The 16,384-nt window shown below is 43.2% G+C and overlaps 1 protein-coding gene across 4 annotated transcripts in view; it reads left to right on the top strand.

Annotated features, from left to right (window-relative positions):
• Positions 1–16,384, top strand: part of AFF3 (ALF transcription elongation factor 3) — a 771,336-nt gene that overhangs the window by 502,770 nt on the left and 252,182 nt on the right. For all 4 annotated transcript variants that reach the window (XM_063953377.1, XM_063953378.1, XM_063953379.1 and 1 more), the window contains one exon: positions 10,212–10,263. In XM_063953377.1, the coding sequence (XP_063809447.1) occupies positions 10,212–10,263 (52 nt within the window). The remainder of the gene's footprint in view (positions 1–10,211; positions 10,264–16,384) is intronic.

Raw genomic sequence — 16,384 nt, 5'->3', positions numbered from 1 at the left:
AAAACCTTCAAGAACACAGGTGAAACCAAGGAGTACAAAATTAAGCACTTTATTAACTGTAACACATGCTCCGTTATCTACCTTCTGGAATGCTCGTGCAAGATGAAATACATTGGCAAGACTAAAAGACCACTGAAAATCCGTATACAGGAGCATATAAGGAATATAAAGAACCGGGTCCAAACACACGCTGTATCCAGACACTTCCTACAACACCACGGTTCCAACCCGGAAGAACTTACGTTCAAGGGCCTGGAACTAGTGACACTTGGAGAAAGAGGGGGGGACCTCTCCAACCTCCTATCAAGGAGAGAAATGTTCTGGATACATGAAATGAAATCCCTTCATCCGGACGGACTGAATGAAGGCTATGAAATAGCCCCCTTTCTATAAACGTAAGCTTGCACTCCCTCCTTAAATTCTTCATATTATCCTTATGCCTTTCTTCCGGCTCAGTCCGGGTTGGAACACGGAGCTTTGGGCTCCCCAACCTCTGGACCACTTCTTTCACTACCCTGACCTCAGATTACAGTCATACCACACTGGATATGCCCAAATTCGTCCGATCTTGGAAGCCAAGCAGTGTTGGCCCGGCCAGTACTGGGTATGGGAACATCCCAAGAAGACCGGGTACTGTAATAACAACTAGAACATGGGCTGGTGCTCTTTCTGCGTCTTCTTTCCCCCCCTTTCTCCCTCTCCTCCCCCCCCCCCTCCTTCTATTCACGCCCTCTATTTATTTATTTATTCATTTAAATTATTATTTATTTGGCTCTTAAAATTATGCATATATATCTATGAATACAATTATAATTTTTAACGTCAATCTCACCGCATCATTTCCCTCCATCCAACCTAAATTTGTATGTCACAAACCTATACAGACCTACAGAATATATCTGACGCCGCAAACAGATGGCATTCTAGTAGTTGAATTATATTATGTTACTATCAATTGACCAGGGCTATAATGGATAGTCCAAATATATTTTATACCAAATCTGTGTCATCTCTAAGTGAGACAGTAATATGCTACGTTTTTAGAATCATCTGTAGCTTCACTGACTCTCGTTTTTCCTTTTCACATGTGTGGCTTCCTGTGTGGAGACGGAGTCAGCATATCTAAACTGTCTAAGTATATACATACAATCTATGAAAACATGGCCGCCGGCATCTGCTTCCAGCATGAACAGCGGTCTTATCACACGGACTCCAAGAAAATGGCCGCCGCACTTCCCCTCACAGTAACCGGCGCATGCGCGGAAAGGAACCACGGACACCGGAAGTGGGGCGGAAATGACGCGTTTTGCGTCACAAACCGGACTTTAATAAGCTAGAAAGTCTCCTTATTTATACAGAGATTCTGTAAACATTATCTGAGCGCAATTCAGGCGCTTTACCTTGTGTTAACATCCCTCACTGCAGATATTATTTACATTGTACTTTTTAAACATAGTAATGTATTTTGTATCCTGTACACACTGAGTCAATCCTGTCACAGGAAGTGATGTCACCAATTACTTCCTGACCCATAGGGGTATAAATAGATGATATGTCCCACTGTGCTCATTACCCCTTGATGAAGTCAGACCAGACGAAACGCGTTGGGTGATTCCTGCTATTACTGAAAATCCTCAAGTTAAGCTGTTTATTCTATTCATCAGTTCTCTTTTTTAACTAATTTTAGATACACTAATGCCTCGTATGGTACGTATATTATGATTATGAGGACCTGTTTTTAGTACACATTTGTGTGTTTTTTCATATTCTTTTCATCCCCCCTTTTTTTATGCCTTTTTTCTATATTTTTATGGTTTCTTTTTAAACAAAAAATTTTTTTTGAAAAATACGCATTTTTTTATATGTTGCCATGTGTGTCTAAAAGTACTTTTTAACTAATTACGTTCGTTATAAATAAATCCTGCCTTTGCTTATAAATATTTATCTCTAGTTTTATACTGTTTTTTACCACCGGTGGTCGCTCCGATCTTATCTGCTTTTTCCAAATATATATATATATATATATATATATGCTGGTTCTAGGTCAGAGCTATATCCCCAGTGATACCTATACATTGGATATGTGAGATTAGTTAATGTGCCTCAAACAATATGTACTATGTCCTGTTATGCTGCTTTTGCACATATTTTGCACATACAGTGCCTTGCTAAAGTATTCACCCCATTGGCTTTTTACCTATTTTGTTACATTACAACCTGTAATTTTAATTTTTTTTTAATCTGAATTGTATGTGATTGATATGCACAAAATAGTCTAAGTTGGTGAAGTGAAATGAGAAAAATGTATATAAAAAATAAAACTTTGAAAATTGGCATGTGTATATGTATTCACCCCCTTTACTATGAAGCCTCTCAAAAGTTCTGGTGCAACCAATTACCTTCAGAAGTCACATAATTAGTGAAATGAAGTTCACCTCTGTGCAATCTAAGTGTCACATGATCTGTCAGTATAAACACACCTTTTCTGAAAGGCCCCAGAGGCTGCAACACCACTAAGCAAGAGGCATCACACCAAGGAGCTCTCCAAACAAGTCAGGGACAAAGTTGAGTACAAGTCATGGTTGGGTTATAAAAAAAATATCCAAATCTTTGATGATACCCCGGAGCACTATCAAATCCATCATCTTCAAATGGAAAGAACATGGTACCACAACAAACCTGCCAAGAGCGGGCCGGACACCAAAACTCACAGACCGGACAATAAGGGCATTAATCAGAGAGGCAGTACAGAGACCAAAGGTAACCCTGAAGGAGCTGCAGAGTTCCACAGCAGAGACTGGTGTATCTGCGCATGTGACCACAATAAGCCGTACACTCCATAGAGCTGGGCTTTATGGAAGAGTGGCCAGAAAAAAGCCATTACTTAGTGTTAAAAATGAGAAGGCACATTTTCAGTTTGCTAAAAGGCATATGGACGACTCCCCAAATGTATGGAGGAAGGTGCTCTGGTCAGATGAGACTAAAATTTAACTTTTCGGCCACCAAGGAAAACGCTATGTCTGGCGCAAACCCACACATCCCATCACCCCAAGAACACCATCCCCACAGTGAAACATGGTGGTGACAGCATCATGCTGTGGGGATGTTTTTCAGCAGCAGGGACTGGGAAACTGTTTTGAGTCAAGGGAAAGATGGATGGTGCTAAATACAGAGATATTCTTGAGCAAAACCTGTTTCAGTCTGCCTGTGCTTTGAGACTGGGATGGAGGTTCACCTTCCAGCAGGACAATGACCCGAAGCATACTGCTAAAGCAACACTCGAGTGGTTTAAGGGGAAACATTTAAATGTGTTGGAATGGCCTAGTCAAAGCCCAGATCTCAATCCAATTGAGAATCTGTGGTCAGACTTGAAGATTGCTTTTCACAAGTGGAAACCATCCAACATGAAGGGGCCGGAGCAGTTTTGCCTTGAGCAATGGGCAAAAATCCCAGTGGCAATATGTGGCAAGCTCATAGAGACTTATCTAAAGCGACTTGCAGCTGTAATTGCAGCAAAAGGTGGCTCTACAAAGTACTGACTTTATTGGTGGTGAATAGTTATGCACGCTGAAGTTTTCTGTTATTTTGTCCTATTTGTTGTTTGCTTCACAATACAAATAAAAAAATCTTAAAAGTTGTAGCCATGTTCTGTGAATGAAATGATGCAAACCTTCAAACAGTCCATTTTAATTCCAGGTTGTGAGGCAACAAAACATGAAAAATGCAATACTTTAGCAAGGCACTGTATGTCGTGGATGACATTAAAATGAATAAAATAGAGTGTTGGTCTTGTCTGTATCATAGCCCCTGCTGGAGCCTCATGCTGTGGAATTTTTGATATACGCTATATATATTCCTGTGTATTGTGAACCTAGGGAGAACAAACTGTGCCTTGTTTGCTTCTTAATGTTTTTCCTCCCGCTATAAACATGGGAGAGAAAAACACTGCATTATTTGTTCAGGACTGGACAATTGCTTGGTAGGCGCAGCTAAAAATAAAGATAATGATTCAGGTCATTTTAAGTGTGTTCAAAGTTATGGATTCTGGAACCAGTCAATCAGTTTGCAAATAGTGCATGGGGAAATAAATGTGTAAACTGCTGGTACTCTCTACCCATTTCATATGCCAAAAAAACATGGACACATATTTCTGTGAACTATTATTGATATACCACCTTCTGCAGAGGTTTTGGGTTGCTCAGTTTTCCAAGTTGTCTCACCCTATTCCACTTACCATCACCCCTCAGCATCTGCAGCTGCTGGGGCCAGTGAAGCTGCATTCAAGAACGCAGCCACTAGCATCAACACACACACTTTACTGGGACCCTGGCCGTCACTGTCCCCAAACACCAGCAGCATGTCAGTCATGCTGCTGCTTAGGGGGCACTGCAATTGTTGTCGCAGACAGAGATGTGCACACACACAGTACAGATCTTGCACATGTGCTGATCTGAAAACATTGGATATGTACACTAACCACTGGGCTCTCGAACATCTCTGAATCTGGCCCTATGTCATGTGCAAGGCCTCCAATTCCTTTTATCAAATGCCTCTTTGGTTGTAAATCCTTTGTTGTCCAGTATGATCACCTGCCAGCAGTAATGCCTTGTATTGAGCCCGCCGTAAGATTTAGCCTGTAAACAAGTAGAAATAGCTTCAGTGGTTTCAGTGGAAACAAGCTCTTACTACTGTATGCCTCCATGCTCAAAAAAAAAAGGTAAGGCTAGATAGCATCAGATGTCTGCACAAGACCACGATTATATAGCTCACACATACTGTATTCCTACAGAATACATGGTCATTAACACCAGTCCCTGCCCCAGTGGTGCTTACAATCTGTTTTCCCTAATCTATACAAACGGGAGGGATTTGATATGCCGGCTGTAGAGATCCCGGCGCTCACCATACTGACGCAGGAATCCCGACAGCCGGCATACCGACAACTTTTCTCCCTCTTGGGGTATAAGAATAAATAGCTACATGCGCCACCGTGCCAGCAGTGTGGCGAGTACAGCGAGCCCGCAAGGGGCTCTTTTGCGCTTACCCCGCTGCCTGCAAGCTGGTGGTCGGGATCCCAAGCGCCAGCATAACATACAACACCCATACACACACACTAGGTTTAGTTTCTGTCATGAGCCAGTTAACCTACCAATATGTTTTTGGAGTATGGGAGGAAGCCGGAGTATCTTTTTAGTTTCTAAGCAGACTAGTGTAATCTGTCTGTTTATGGGATTTCCAGAATACTGTCATATCAGCTGACTTGAACTTTTAACCTAGATTAATACTTTTTATGCTATACCTGTATAATGAGGAGGTCATGGTCCTCATTTGTCCTCCCCCCCCAACCACCTTCCCAATTGACGCTATCCCCTCCCTCTTCTTCCACTTCCTCTCGCCTTCTGCCTGTTCCTATCTTGCCCACCTCCTCAATCTCTCCCTCTCATCAGGCACTGTGCTCTCTGCCTTCAAGCATGCGCTCATCTCCCCTATTCTTAAAAAACCTACTCTTGATCCACATATTTGATCCACATACTCTCTCCAACTACCGACCCAGCTCTCTCCTCCCTTTTGCCTCCAAACTCCTTGAGTGTATTGTTTACACCCGCCCTTTTTTTCTCCCACTCACTACTTGACCCATTCCAGTCTGGCTTCCATCCTGTCCAATCCACTGAAACTACCCTCACAAAAGTCTGCAATGACGTCCTTTCTGCTTAATCCAAGGGCCACTACTCTCTTTGACCTCTCTGCTGCTTCTGACACTGTGGACCACCCTCTCCTTCTGCAAATCCCCCACTCTCTTGGGCTGCATGATATTGCCCTCTCCTGGCTATCCTCCTACCTTTCTGACCATTTCTTCTCTGTCTCCTCTCATGACTCTATTCTCACCCCCCCCCCCCACCACCACCACCACCACACACTTCCACTAATTGTAGGTGTCCCCCAAGATTTTGTACTTGGTCTTCCCCTTTTCTCTCTCTATACAACCTCTTTACCTCTCCCCCACTCTCCTCACTCGTATATCCAACTGCCTCTCTGCTATCTCTCCTTGGATGTCCCAGTGATATCTTAAACTTAACATATCCAAGACTAAACTGATCATCTTCCCACCCTCCTGCAAAACCTTACCTCCTCCAATTTCATTATCTGTTGATGGCACTACTATCTCCTCTAGCCCCCAAGTTCGCTGTCTTGGAATAATCCTTGACTCCTCCCTCTCCTTCAAACCACACATTCAGCACCTCTCACAAACCTGCCATTTTCATCTCAAAAATATTTCCAGGATCAGACCCTTTCTCGCTCAGGATGCAACTAAGGGGGTCATTCCGAGTTGATTGTAGTAAAAATGTTTGCAGCACAGCGATTAAGTGAAAAAGCAGCACTTCTGCGCATGCGTATGCGGCGCAGTGCGCACGCGCGATGTACTTTCACTACGACCGATGTACGTTTACACAAGGTCTAGCGACGCTTTTCAGTCGTAATGCCAGCCGCAGAGTGATTGACAGGAAAGGAGCATTTCTGGGTGTCAGCTGAGTGTTCGAAAAAATGCAGGCGTGCCAGGAAAAACGCAGGCGTGGCTGGCCGAATGCAGGGCATGTTTGTGACGTCAAATCCGGAACTGAACAGTCTGAAGTGATCGCAAGCTAGGAGTAGGTCTGGAGCTACTCTGAAACTGCATAAATAATTTTTGTAGCCGCCCCTGCGAACCTTTCGTTTGCACTTCTGCTAAGCAAAAATACACTCCCAGAGGGCGGCGGCTTAGCATTTGCACGGCTGCTAAAAACTGCTAGCAAGCGATCAACTCGGAATTACCCCCTAAGACCCTTATCCACTCACTGGTCATCTCCAGACTGGAGTATTGTAATCTCCTACTACTCCCATCCCTGACAAATGGAACACATTAGGGCAGTACGGATGGTTTAATGGTTAGCATTACTGCCTAACAGCACTGAAGTCATGGGTTCAATACCCACCATGGCACTAACTGTGTGGAGTTTGTATAATCTTCATGTACTTGCATGGGTTTCCTCCGGGTACTCCAGTTTCCTCCCACACTCCAAAAATATACTGGTAGGTTAATTGTCTCCCAACAAAAATTAACCTGAGTGTTAAATTATGTTCGTGTACGTGTGTTTAGAGCAGACTGGATGGAGCAAGTGGTTCTTATCTGCCGTCAAATTCTATGTTTCCATGTAACATCTTCACTCCACCCAACTGTCTGTACAAATTCCTGCTACTGCATAAATGCAGCTCTCCCCTCTACCTGTGCAATATCCTGCTACTGTACAAACATATCCTTCCCCCTGCCTATGCGGACTGTTACCCTATAAACACAGCCTTGGGCAAATTCCTGCTACTGTACAAACACAGCATCAACCACCTGCCTGTGCAAATGGTTGCTACTGTACAAACACAGCTCTCCCCCTATGCTTGTACAACTCCAACTAGTATACAAACACAGCCCATCACTAGTGACGGCCATCAAGAGGTTTCCCATCAGTCGCCATTGATTTTGCCATTGGAGATTTACATTGATGTCTGGAATCACTGAGGCAAAAACATTTATGGGGTACTTCATCGACGTTCATCAGTGGATGTGACTACAGGTGGGACTCATCAAGCCAACCAGAGAAGCGGTGGGTCTTTCTGGGTTGCATCAGAGCAGAGTTAATCTCCATGGATCCTGCTCTGTGTATAGAAAAAAACAGTGCCGGGTTCTTTGCCATCAATGGTGGAGAGCCATCAAATTTCCTCCAAGGGTGGCAAAAACATTGACCATCAGTGGCAACCCATCAATGGTTGTTAACCATCAATTGCATCCTTAGCCACACCTTGCTCTTTAATCCTGTGTAACTCTGGGTCTGATTCAGAGGTGGATGCAATGACGATATTTTTTCAGACAGCAGATTTTTTTTTTTACTGCACATGTGATTTGGATACAGATTGACAGGTTGTGAATGTTTGGGGGGGGGGGGTAATGGGTGGTTGGCGAGAAACCTTAAAATGTTGTGATGGTTTTGGCAGCATGTCGTAGGCAGTGACTGCACGTCGCACAAAGCTGTACTGGCCCTGGTATCTTAGGGGGTAATTCAGACCTGATCGCTGCTGTGCGTTTTCAGACAGCGGGCGATCAGGTCCAAACTGAGCATGCGTATGCACCGCAATGCGCAGGCGTGTTGCACAGGTACAAAGCGGATCACCGCTCAGTGATGGGTTTGTGCAACGGATCCGTTCGAACGGGCGATCGCAAGGAGATAGACAGGAAGAAGGCGTTTGTGGGTGTCAACTGACCATTTTCATGGAGTGTCTGGAAAAACGCAGGCGTGTCCATGCGTTTGCAGGGAGGATTCCTGGCGTCAATTCCGGTCCCGGACAGACTGAAGTGATCACAGCAGCTGAGTAAGTCCTGAGCTGCGCGGAGACTGAACAAAATCTGTTTGTACAGCTCTGCTACACATGCGTTTGCACACTTGCAAAGTGAAAATACACTCCCCCTGTAGGCGGCGACTATCTGATCGCAGAAGTGCAAAAATCACTAGCGATCAGGTCTGAATTAGGCCCTTAGTTCTAATGGACATTCTGAGAAACCAATAGAGTTTCTCAGAACTTCGTTGATGTGACTGTGTACGCAAGCAGCGGATTTAAGATGCCATTGGTGTCTCTGTATAAAAAACAGCGGCTGCCACGTTAGTCTTCCTACTTAGGGGGTCATTCCGACCCGTTCGCGCACAGCAGTATTTTGCTGCGGTGCGAACGGGTGCGGAATGCGCATGCGCGGCAGCCGCTGTGCATATGCGCGACGTTGGCCGGCGACAGGGGTCACCGGGTTATGTCACGGCTACCGACGGATGCGCTCTCCGCTGAAGATTGGAAGGAGGCGTGGATGGGCGGATCCGGTCCATTGGAGACCGTTTTCGGGGAGTGGGGAGTAAAACGCAGGCGTGTCCAGGACAACGGAGGGCGGAGGTGTGACGTCAAAGCCGGGCCCATCATCGCTGGATCCATCGCACAGGGTAAGTATGTCCAACCCTAGTCTACTTCTGCTTGAATTTTTATTAGCTTAGCAGGGCTGCTCAAGCGATCGCAGCCCTGCTAAGCTAAAATACACTTCCCCATAGGCGTGGACTATTGATCGCAGCAGCAGCTAAAAGTTGCTGGCTGCGATCAACTCGGAATGACCACCTTATTTTTGCTGCGTACATAGACACATCAGAGACGGGATTTGATTCCACCTCTTAATCAGGCCCTCTGTGAGAACTTGCACAAATTCAGTTGTAAAGTTTCCTAATTGAATAGTAAACATTTATTTTTCTGTTGCTGTATTAGATAAACTTTATATTTTATTGGTTTTATATTTCCTGAACAATGACATCAAATTAATGATGAAGCTACAATAAGCTTCAGATTAAAGCGTTGTCCAGATCATAAGACAATTGATTCCAACTTTAAGCCTCCTCCATTAGCTCTGAATGATTGTAAAAAAAATGACACATACAATATAAGCATTATAAATCATTATAAGACAAATGCATGTTACATTTTGGCTTCATGTGGTAAAGGTACTGTTCATGGATTTTTGTCTACTTATTTTTGTGTTGCCACAATAATTGCTGTTATGTTTCCTTTGTTTCCTTCTATACACATTGTTATTTATGTAACTTATAAAAAAAGTTTTAAAAAATGCTACATTTACTACGTATTTTAGTTGCTGCATTCTCCATTAACCCTCATTTTGATGTTTTATAGCATTCTCATATTTTCTTGTTAATACCTCTAATGCCTCTTTCATAAGTATGTCTATTATACTGTTGTATACATTTTTTCGTAAAGAATTAATCGTCTGCTGCTATTTACATTACAAGTATTATAATAGGAAATACAAACCATTTTATAAAAGTAATTAAGCCTTTTTTATTCTCCAGTACTTAAATGCTGTTTGATCAGTAATATCCTGCCCAGAAGCCACATTAGGTCTTGGAAATGTTTTCACAGGTAATTATAATTTGCCAAACGCCAACTAGCACTTGGCTGTGGATCTGGAATTCTTTACTAATTGGGCTAACTCAGATGCACCTCAGTATTTATAGAATTATAATAACAGGCTGGCATTATTAATAACATCATTATTAATGCTATTTATTAACATTATTTTTATTTTCTAAATGAACTATATATTAACAGTATATAATATCTTATATTTTTGTCACTCTTAGAATGTTAGAAGATGACCTGAAATTAAGCAGTGATGAGGATGACTGTAATCAGGTAATTCTATTTACCTCACACACAAATATCTTGTGATTTGTTTGCAAGTTTTTTTTTATTCTTCAAAGAGAAAAAATATAAGACAATTACCATCAAACACTATGAAAATGTAAGGCTATAGCATAACACAACTTGCTTTTAAAATTGTTATTATTGTATATTTGTTCAGTGGGATGGATTCTTGTAAAGGTTTTGACATTTTTTATTTAAGTGAAAAGAGCGAGGACTTCTTACAATATGTTCTCTGTTCTTGGCATTGAATGGTCAGGAGTTTAGTGAACTTATGCATCTAAATATGCTGCTCAAAAATATCAGTAAGAAAAATAAATATTGCATAAAGCATAAATACCCTATGGAACACAAATTGGAGTAAGAAGGCCTGTTAGTGTAATGTAACAGTCAAGAAAGTCAGTCTCTATCATTCACCAAGATTGTCTCTATGTTTATATACAATGTCAGAGCAGAGAATTTGGATGGAAGATAAGTAAATTGTGCAGTCTAATAAAATAATTAGCCAAAGCCAACGGGGTACCAGTAATCTATATAATGGATGTAGTTATGTGACCGTCGGTCAGGAGGCCGCCAATCCCATTACCGACCACTTCATCCCACCCGCTCTAAATCCCGCCGGTCAGCATGCTGACCAGCAGGGACTATTCCCACTTGTGTGTGTCCATGACACCCATAGAGTGGGAATAGAACCTGTGGTGAACGCAGCAAGCCACCAAGTTCGCTATGTGGCGAGCGTTCCCTCCCACGGCCATCTCACTGCCCGGATCCTGGCATCGTTCCTGTCACACATACCCAACCCCTATGTACAAGTGTCGCAAAAATACAGTATAAGTTGGAGATGCCTTAGAAGATGTCCTCCCAAACCATCTGTAAAGACATGGCTATTCATCACTGTGGCCAAAGGGAATATGGAAATCTCACTTAAATGCAATTAATTGCCATAACATCACTATAACCTACTCAATAGTGCATAGAAGGGACAATGACTGAGTCATCTGCTGACAGATCAACATCTTCTTCTGTGGAGAGACCACAGAGAAAAACTATTGTACAACCATCGCATATTTGGTATTTTATTAGGGAGAAATTAATATACAATCACTGATTATTAGATCTCATGAACAACTTCAAGTGCAGCCTTCGAGAAAAAACGAGACTCATCGTCCCCTTAGGTATATTGTTCCAAAAAGATAATCCATGATAGATGGTGCTCCTTGTTGTTGTGGATTCAATCAGCATGAGATATATAAAAGAAATAACACAGCACAACTCCAGTGAATTGTTTTTATGTTAAAAATGGTATCTATGTGGTATGTCCGAATCCAGAACAGTACAGGGAGAATACACCTTTTTCTAGCACCCCTCTGGTAATGAGGTTACCTTTACATTTTCCTCATGCTAGACGGAATAGTCAGCATCTCATATCCAAACAGCACAGCACATCTTCCATATAATATGGATCTATATTGTACTTCCAAAGCCAGAATTCCATCATATGGAATTAAAAGGTGAATAGCATAATACTGACTAGATCTGTGAAAGGGGTGTAGTATGGTATGCCGGCGGCCGGGCTCCCGGCGGCGAGCATACCAGCGCCGGAATCCTGTCCGCCGGCATACCGATAGCTGGGCGAGCGCAAATGAGCCCCTTGCGGGCTCATTGTGCTCGCCACGCTGCAGGCACGGCGTCACGCTATCTATTCTCCCTCCAGGGGGGTCGTGGACCCCCAAGAGGGTGAAAAGCTGTCAGTATGCCGGCAGTCGGGATTCCAGCGCCGGTATACTGTGCGCCGGGATCCCGACAACCGGCAAACTTAATACCACCCCTGTGAAAGCACTGCTGACTCTTTGTTACTCATTATGCTTCCTGGTTCCTCTGTTCCTTGAGCCACTTTCCATTTAGTAACTGTATTCTTGTTGCTTCTCCTGTCTGAATAATTTGGTCTAGAAGCAGATGCACTTGCAATGGATAAGCAGTGTTTTTAACAATGTTCCCTCTACGGCAGTGGTTCTCAACCTCAACCCTCAAGTTTTCCCAACAGGTTATGTTTTGAGGATTTCTGTCCATGGAAACAAGTGGGATAATTACCCACCAAAATAAAGTAACTCACCTATGCATGTTTAAAGAAATCCACAAAACCTGACCTGTTATTGGTACTAAAGGTCTGGAATAGAGGGCCTCTTCTCTATTGTCCACAGAATAAAAAATCCACAGAAATATAAAAGTTAATCTTTACCTCATCATCATTTGTACAGTAGATAGCTCAACTTAGAGGACAGTGCTGATGTCAGCAGGTAAATTTCCAGTGTTAAAGTTTTAGACAAATCTATAACATCTGAATTACTAATACACAAAATAAATTTTACAGTATGTTGTGACTTTTTTTGGTTATCAACTGTTTAAGGGTTATTTTTAAGCACTTTAGCACAGAGAGACCAGAAGTTACTGAAAGGTATTGTGCCATATAATTATACATGGACATTTAATAAGGGGTACTACCGGGTGTGGTTCGTTTTATCGACAGTGTCTAGGTCGACAATGTTTAGGTCGACCACTGTAGGTCGACAGTCACTAGGTCGACATGGATGGAAGGTCGACAGGGTTTCTAGGTCGACATGTGCTAGGTCGACAGGTCTAAAGGTCGACATGAGGATTTTTATTTTATTTTTGTGTCGTTTTCTTCGTAGAGTGACCGGGATCCCAAATTAGTGCACCGCATCCCCTAGGAAGTGATGTTACACTGTACCATGTAATTTCCTGTCTACAGAATAAGATAGTGGTACACTTGCAATCTTTCCACAGCAATTATGAGGTGTGTGTAGTAAGTTTCTTGATGGTTAAAAAGTATTATATTTACCAACAAAGAGGGTGATTTGGTAAGGATTGCATATGCGTTCCTTACTGCACCTCCCTGATGGTCGGGCCATACTGCGCATGTGCAAAACGGGTTCTGCATTCTCGGCACAGGAAAGCAAACGCCTTTGCTTGATTTGGCGATCGGGAGGGAGGGGCGGGGGCGGCTGGTTTGGGAAAAGCACTGCGACGGCAAGGCTAAGAAAGCTTAGGCTGCCGTTACAGATGAACATTGCGACCAGTGCACCTCCTCCTGCATTTGCATTGCTAAGGATTACAATTGCAAAGCAAAAAATTGTACGAGCACAAAGAAATCGCAGGGTGCCAGGTCTGGACTGTAGCAAGCTCCTGGATGTGTTCATGGGCCAGAAAATACAGTACTTTTCTGGACTTGTGGGCAGGTGCATTATCATGATGGAGAATAGCACCACAAGTGCGAATTCTTGGATGGCGCCTGGAAATGGCTTCCAGCACTTGCAGCAGCCATTGGCTAACCAGTCACCAGTGATGGCATGCTGCTGCACATGTGGTACCATAGCTACATGACCAGTCTTGACCACCATCTGCTTGGCCATGCTGCACTCACGTTAGAACTTCGGTTGGCGGCGCACCTTCAACTGCGGTCCACTGAGCTGCCTGTTGTTTGGTCTTGGAGTCGAAACTGTAGATCCAGGATACATCGCCACTGATGATCTCCCAGACAGAGTTTGAGCAACTGCCATCAAACCTGGCCAGCATAAGGTGGCTCCTTCTACTCTTGAGTCAGCTGATGGGGCACCCAGAATGCAGAATCCTTGCTCAAGCCAAACTTTTCCTGGAGTATCAAGCAGATAGATCCCAATGAGATGAGATGCTTATCTCCTTCTCTAACTTGGACACAGTCATCCTTGCGTCCACCTCAACTATGGCCCGCACGGCAGCAACATTGTCCTCGGTGATGACGTACACAGGTTGGCTGCAGCACTCCTCGTCTTTCAAGGACCGTCTCCCACTCCGAAATTCTGCAAACCACTCAAACACAGTGATTCGACACTGCGCTCCCTAGCAAAAAAGCATCTCGCAGACAGTCAAAACTCTCCTGCTTTCGCAGACCACTCTTGTAGTCATAGAAGATCATAACGAGTTTGTGAAGGAAGTGATCATGCTGAATTCTTTTTTGTGCTGTATGGCTTATATACAGTAATGTGCCTAGACATTTCACAAGAGCTTTAGTCAGAGATTACAGTTCACAACTAGACAGTCAATTTGTGTCTAGTCTATCCTATGCACTGCACATCCAGAAACCTATTGCACACCCCTCGAATGTTAGTAAGCAACGCAGTCAGTGGAAAAATGCATAACAACGTTCCCATAAATGTTCCTGGAGGATGTGATGCCAGCTATTTCCCTGCAGTCTCACTCTGTCATTGCTGCTGACTTATTTACATTTTAGCCCAGTGGACAAAAGGCTACAAGAAAATGCAGCTTTATTGAAATATTATTTGACAGTGACTGGCACAAGGACAATCATTTTCCTGTTAGTTAAGTTTTGTAGTTTTTTTTTTTTTACAAAGCATTTTACACATTAAAACAGCATAAAAGCTCATCTTGGTATTGCACTGGTGAGATTGCTTGCCTTGCACATATTATACTTAATGCCTACTCTCTGCATTTGGAAGGTATTTCTGTGTTTCCAAAGCGTAAATTTGCTGCCTTTTTTTTCCTTTGCTCCTAACTCAGTCCGCCTCTCTGTGTTTCTATGCAGCTTGCAGAACTCACAAACAAAACCAAACTTTCTACGTGGGTAATCTGGACAATGAAAGCCTCCTAAACAGTAGCGTAGTCATGTGACTCTGCTGGTGTGGTCACATCATGATAAGGCGTGCCATGTCCTCAAGGGATTTGTCCATTATTTCAGAAGTGCTAGGATGCTTCCATTCCTCTGTCTCTACGTCCCTGCTGCCTATCTCTGTCCCTATGCCCCTGCTGCCATTCTCTGTCTCTACACCCCTGCTGCCTCTCTCTATGTCCCTGCTGCCTATCTATCTGACCCTATGTCCCTGCTGCCTCTCTCTATCTCTACATCCCTGCTGCCTATCTAGCTGTCCCTATTTCCCTGCTGCCTCTCTCTATCTCTACGTCCCTGCTGCCTATCTAGCTGTCCCTACGTTCCTGCTGCCTATCTAGCTGTCCCTACGTCCCTTCTGCCTCTGTCTGTCCCTACACCCCTACTGCCTCTCTCTGTCCCTACATCCCTGCTGCCTCTCTCTGTCTGTATGCCCCTTCTGCCTCTCTCTCTGTATCTATGCCTCTGCTGCCTATCTATGTTGCCCACTCTCTCTCTCACTCTCTCTCTCTCTCTCTCTCTCACTGTCTCTGTGTCCCTGCTGTCACTCTCTATGTCCCTTCCACCACTCACTCTATGTCCCTGTTGCCACTTTCTCTCTCTTTGGAGATCTGAGTTGGGGGGGCTCCTTAAACATTTTGCTTTGGGACCCATACAGTTCTAATTACACCACTGAATGCACCACTACTCCTCCACACTACTCCTATTGGTTGGGGCATGCTCTTGCTCCTCTGCGACACTGACAATTTGCTTTAGCAGAAATCTATGCCCACATGTCCAGACCAGGAACACGACACTAAAAAGCAGGATTTTGCTATATAACTGCTTATTTGCAGATTGGAATGATTAACTTAATGTAGTTTTGTGCAGCAATTGGAAGCAGCAAAAAATCTTCTTGACTGTAAATGCTCAGCGGAAATTGCTGCTTAATATAAAGTCCTAACTTGAAGAGGTTTACTTGGTTTAAACATTGCTCAGTTACCTCAATTCCAGTGCACTGCTAAATGTCATTGAAGGTTAACATTATGCAACCATCAAAGTCATTAACATAATACACAGAGAGCATCCAATGCTCTACTTACAGTACAGTATATATTGCTTTCTAAAAACTCTTTGAAATTCTTGATTACTTCTATGTTTATTATTCCATAGAAATCTGTATAATTTATTATGTTGTTTTGTTAACCATTTTGGCACTTAATTTGGCAATTTTTTTATGATTGTTTTATAAAGAGTTGAAAATGTAATTTGTGGTTATGGCTTGTGCGTTATGGTTAAGGTTTAAGTGTGAAACCCATGCTCCATCTATCTGTATGTACTAATGTGGCCACAAACAATAGTGCTCTCATGATAATTGGTAAGCTTATTTATGACAAAAGCTGGCTTTACCAAATCCATGTACTCACATGTCATGTAAAAGGATACAATGTG

This window comes from Pseudophryne corroboree, chromosome 2 (genome assembly GCF_028390025.1).
Source record: "Pseudophryne corroboree isolate aPseCor3 chromosome 2, aPseCor3.hap2, whole genome shotgun sequence".
NCBI lineage: Eukaryota > Metazoa > Chordata > Amphibia > Anura > Myobatrachidae > Pseudophryne > Pseudophryne corroboree.
The sequence above is the reverse complement of the archived record's forward strand: the minus strand, read 5'-3'. Positions and strand labels throughout refer to the sequence as shown.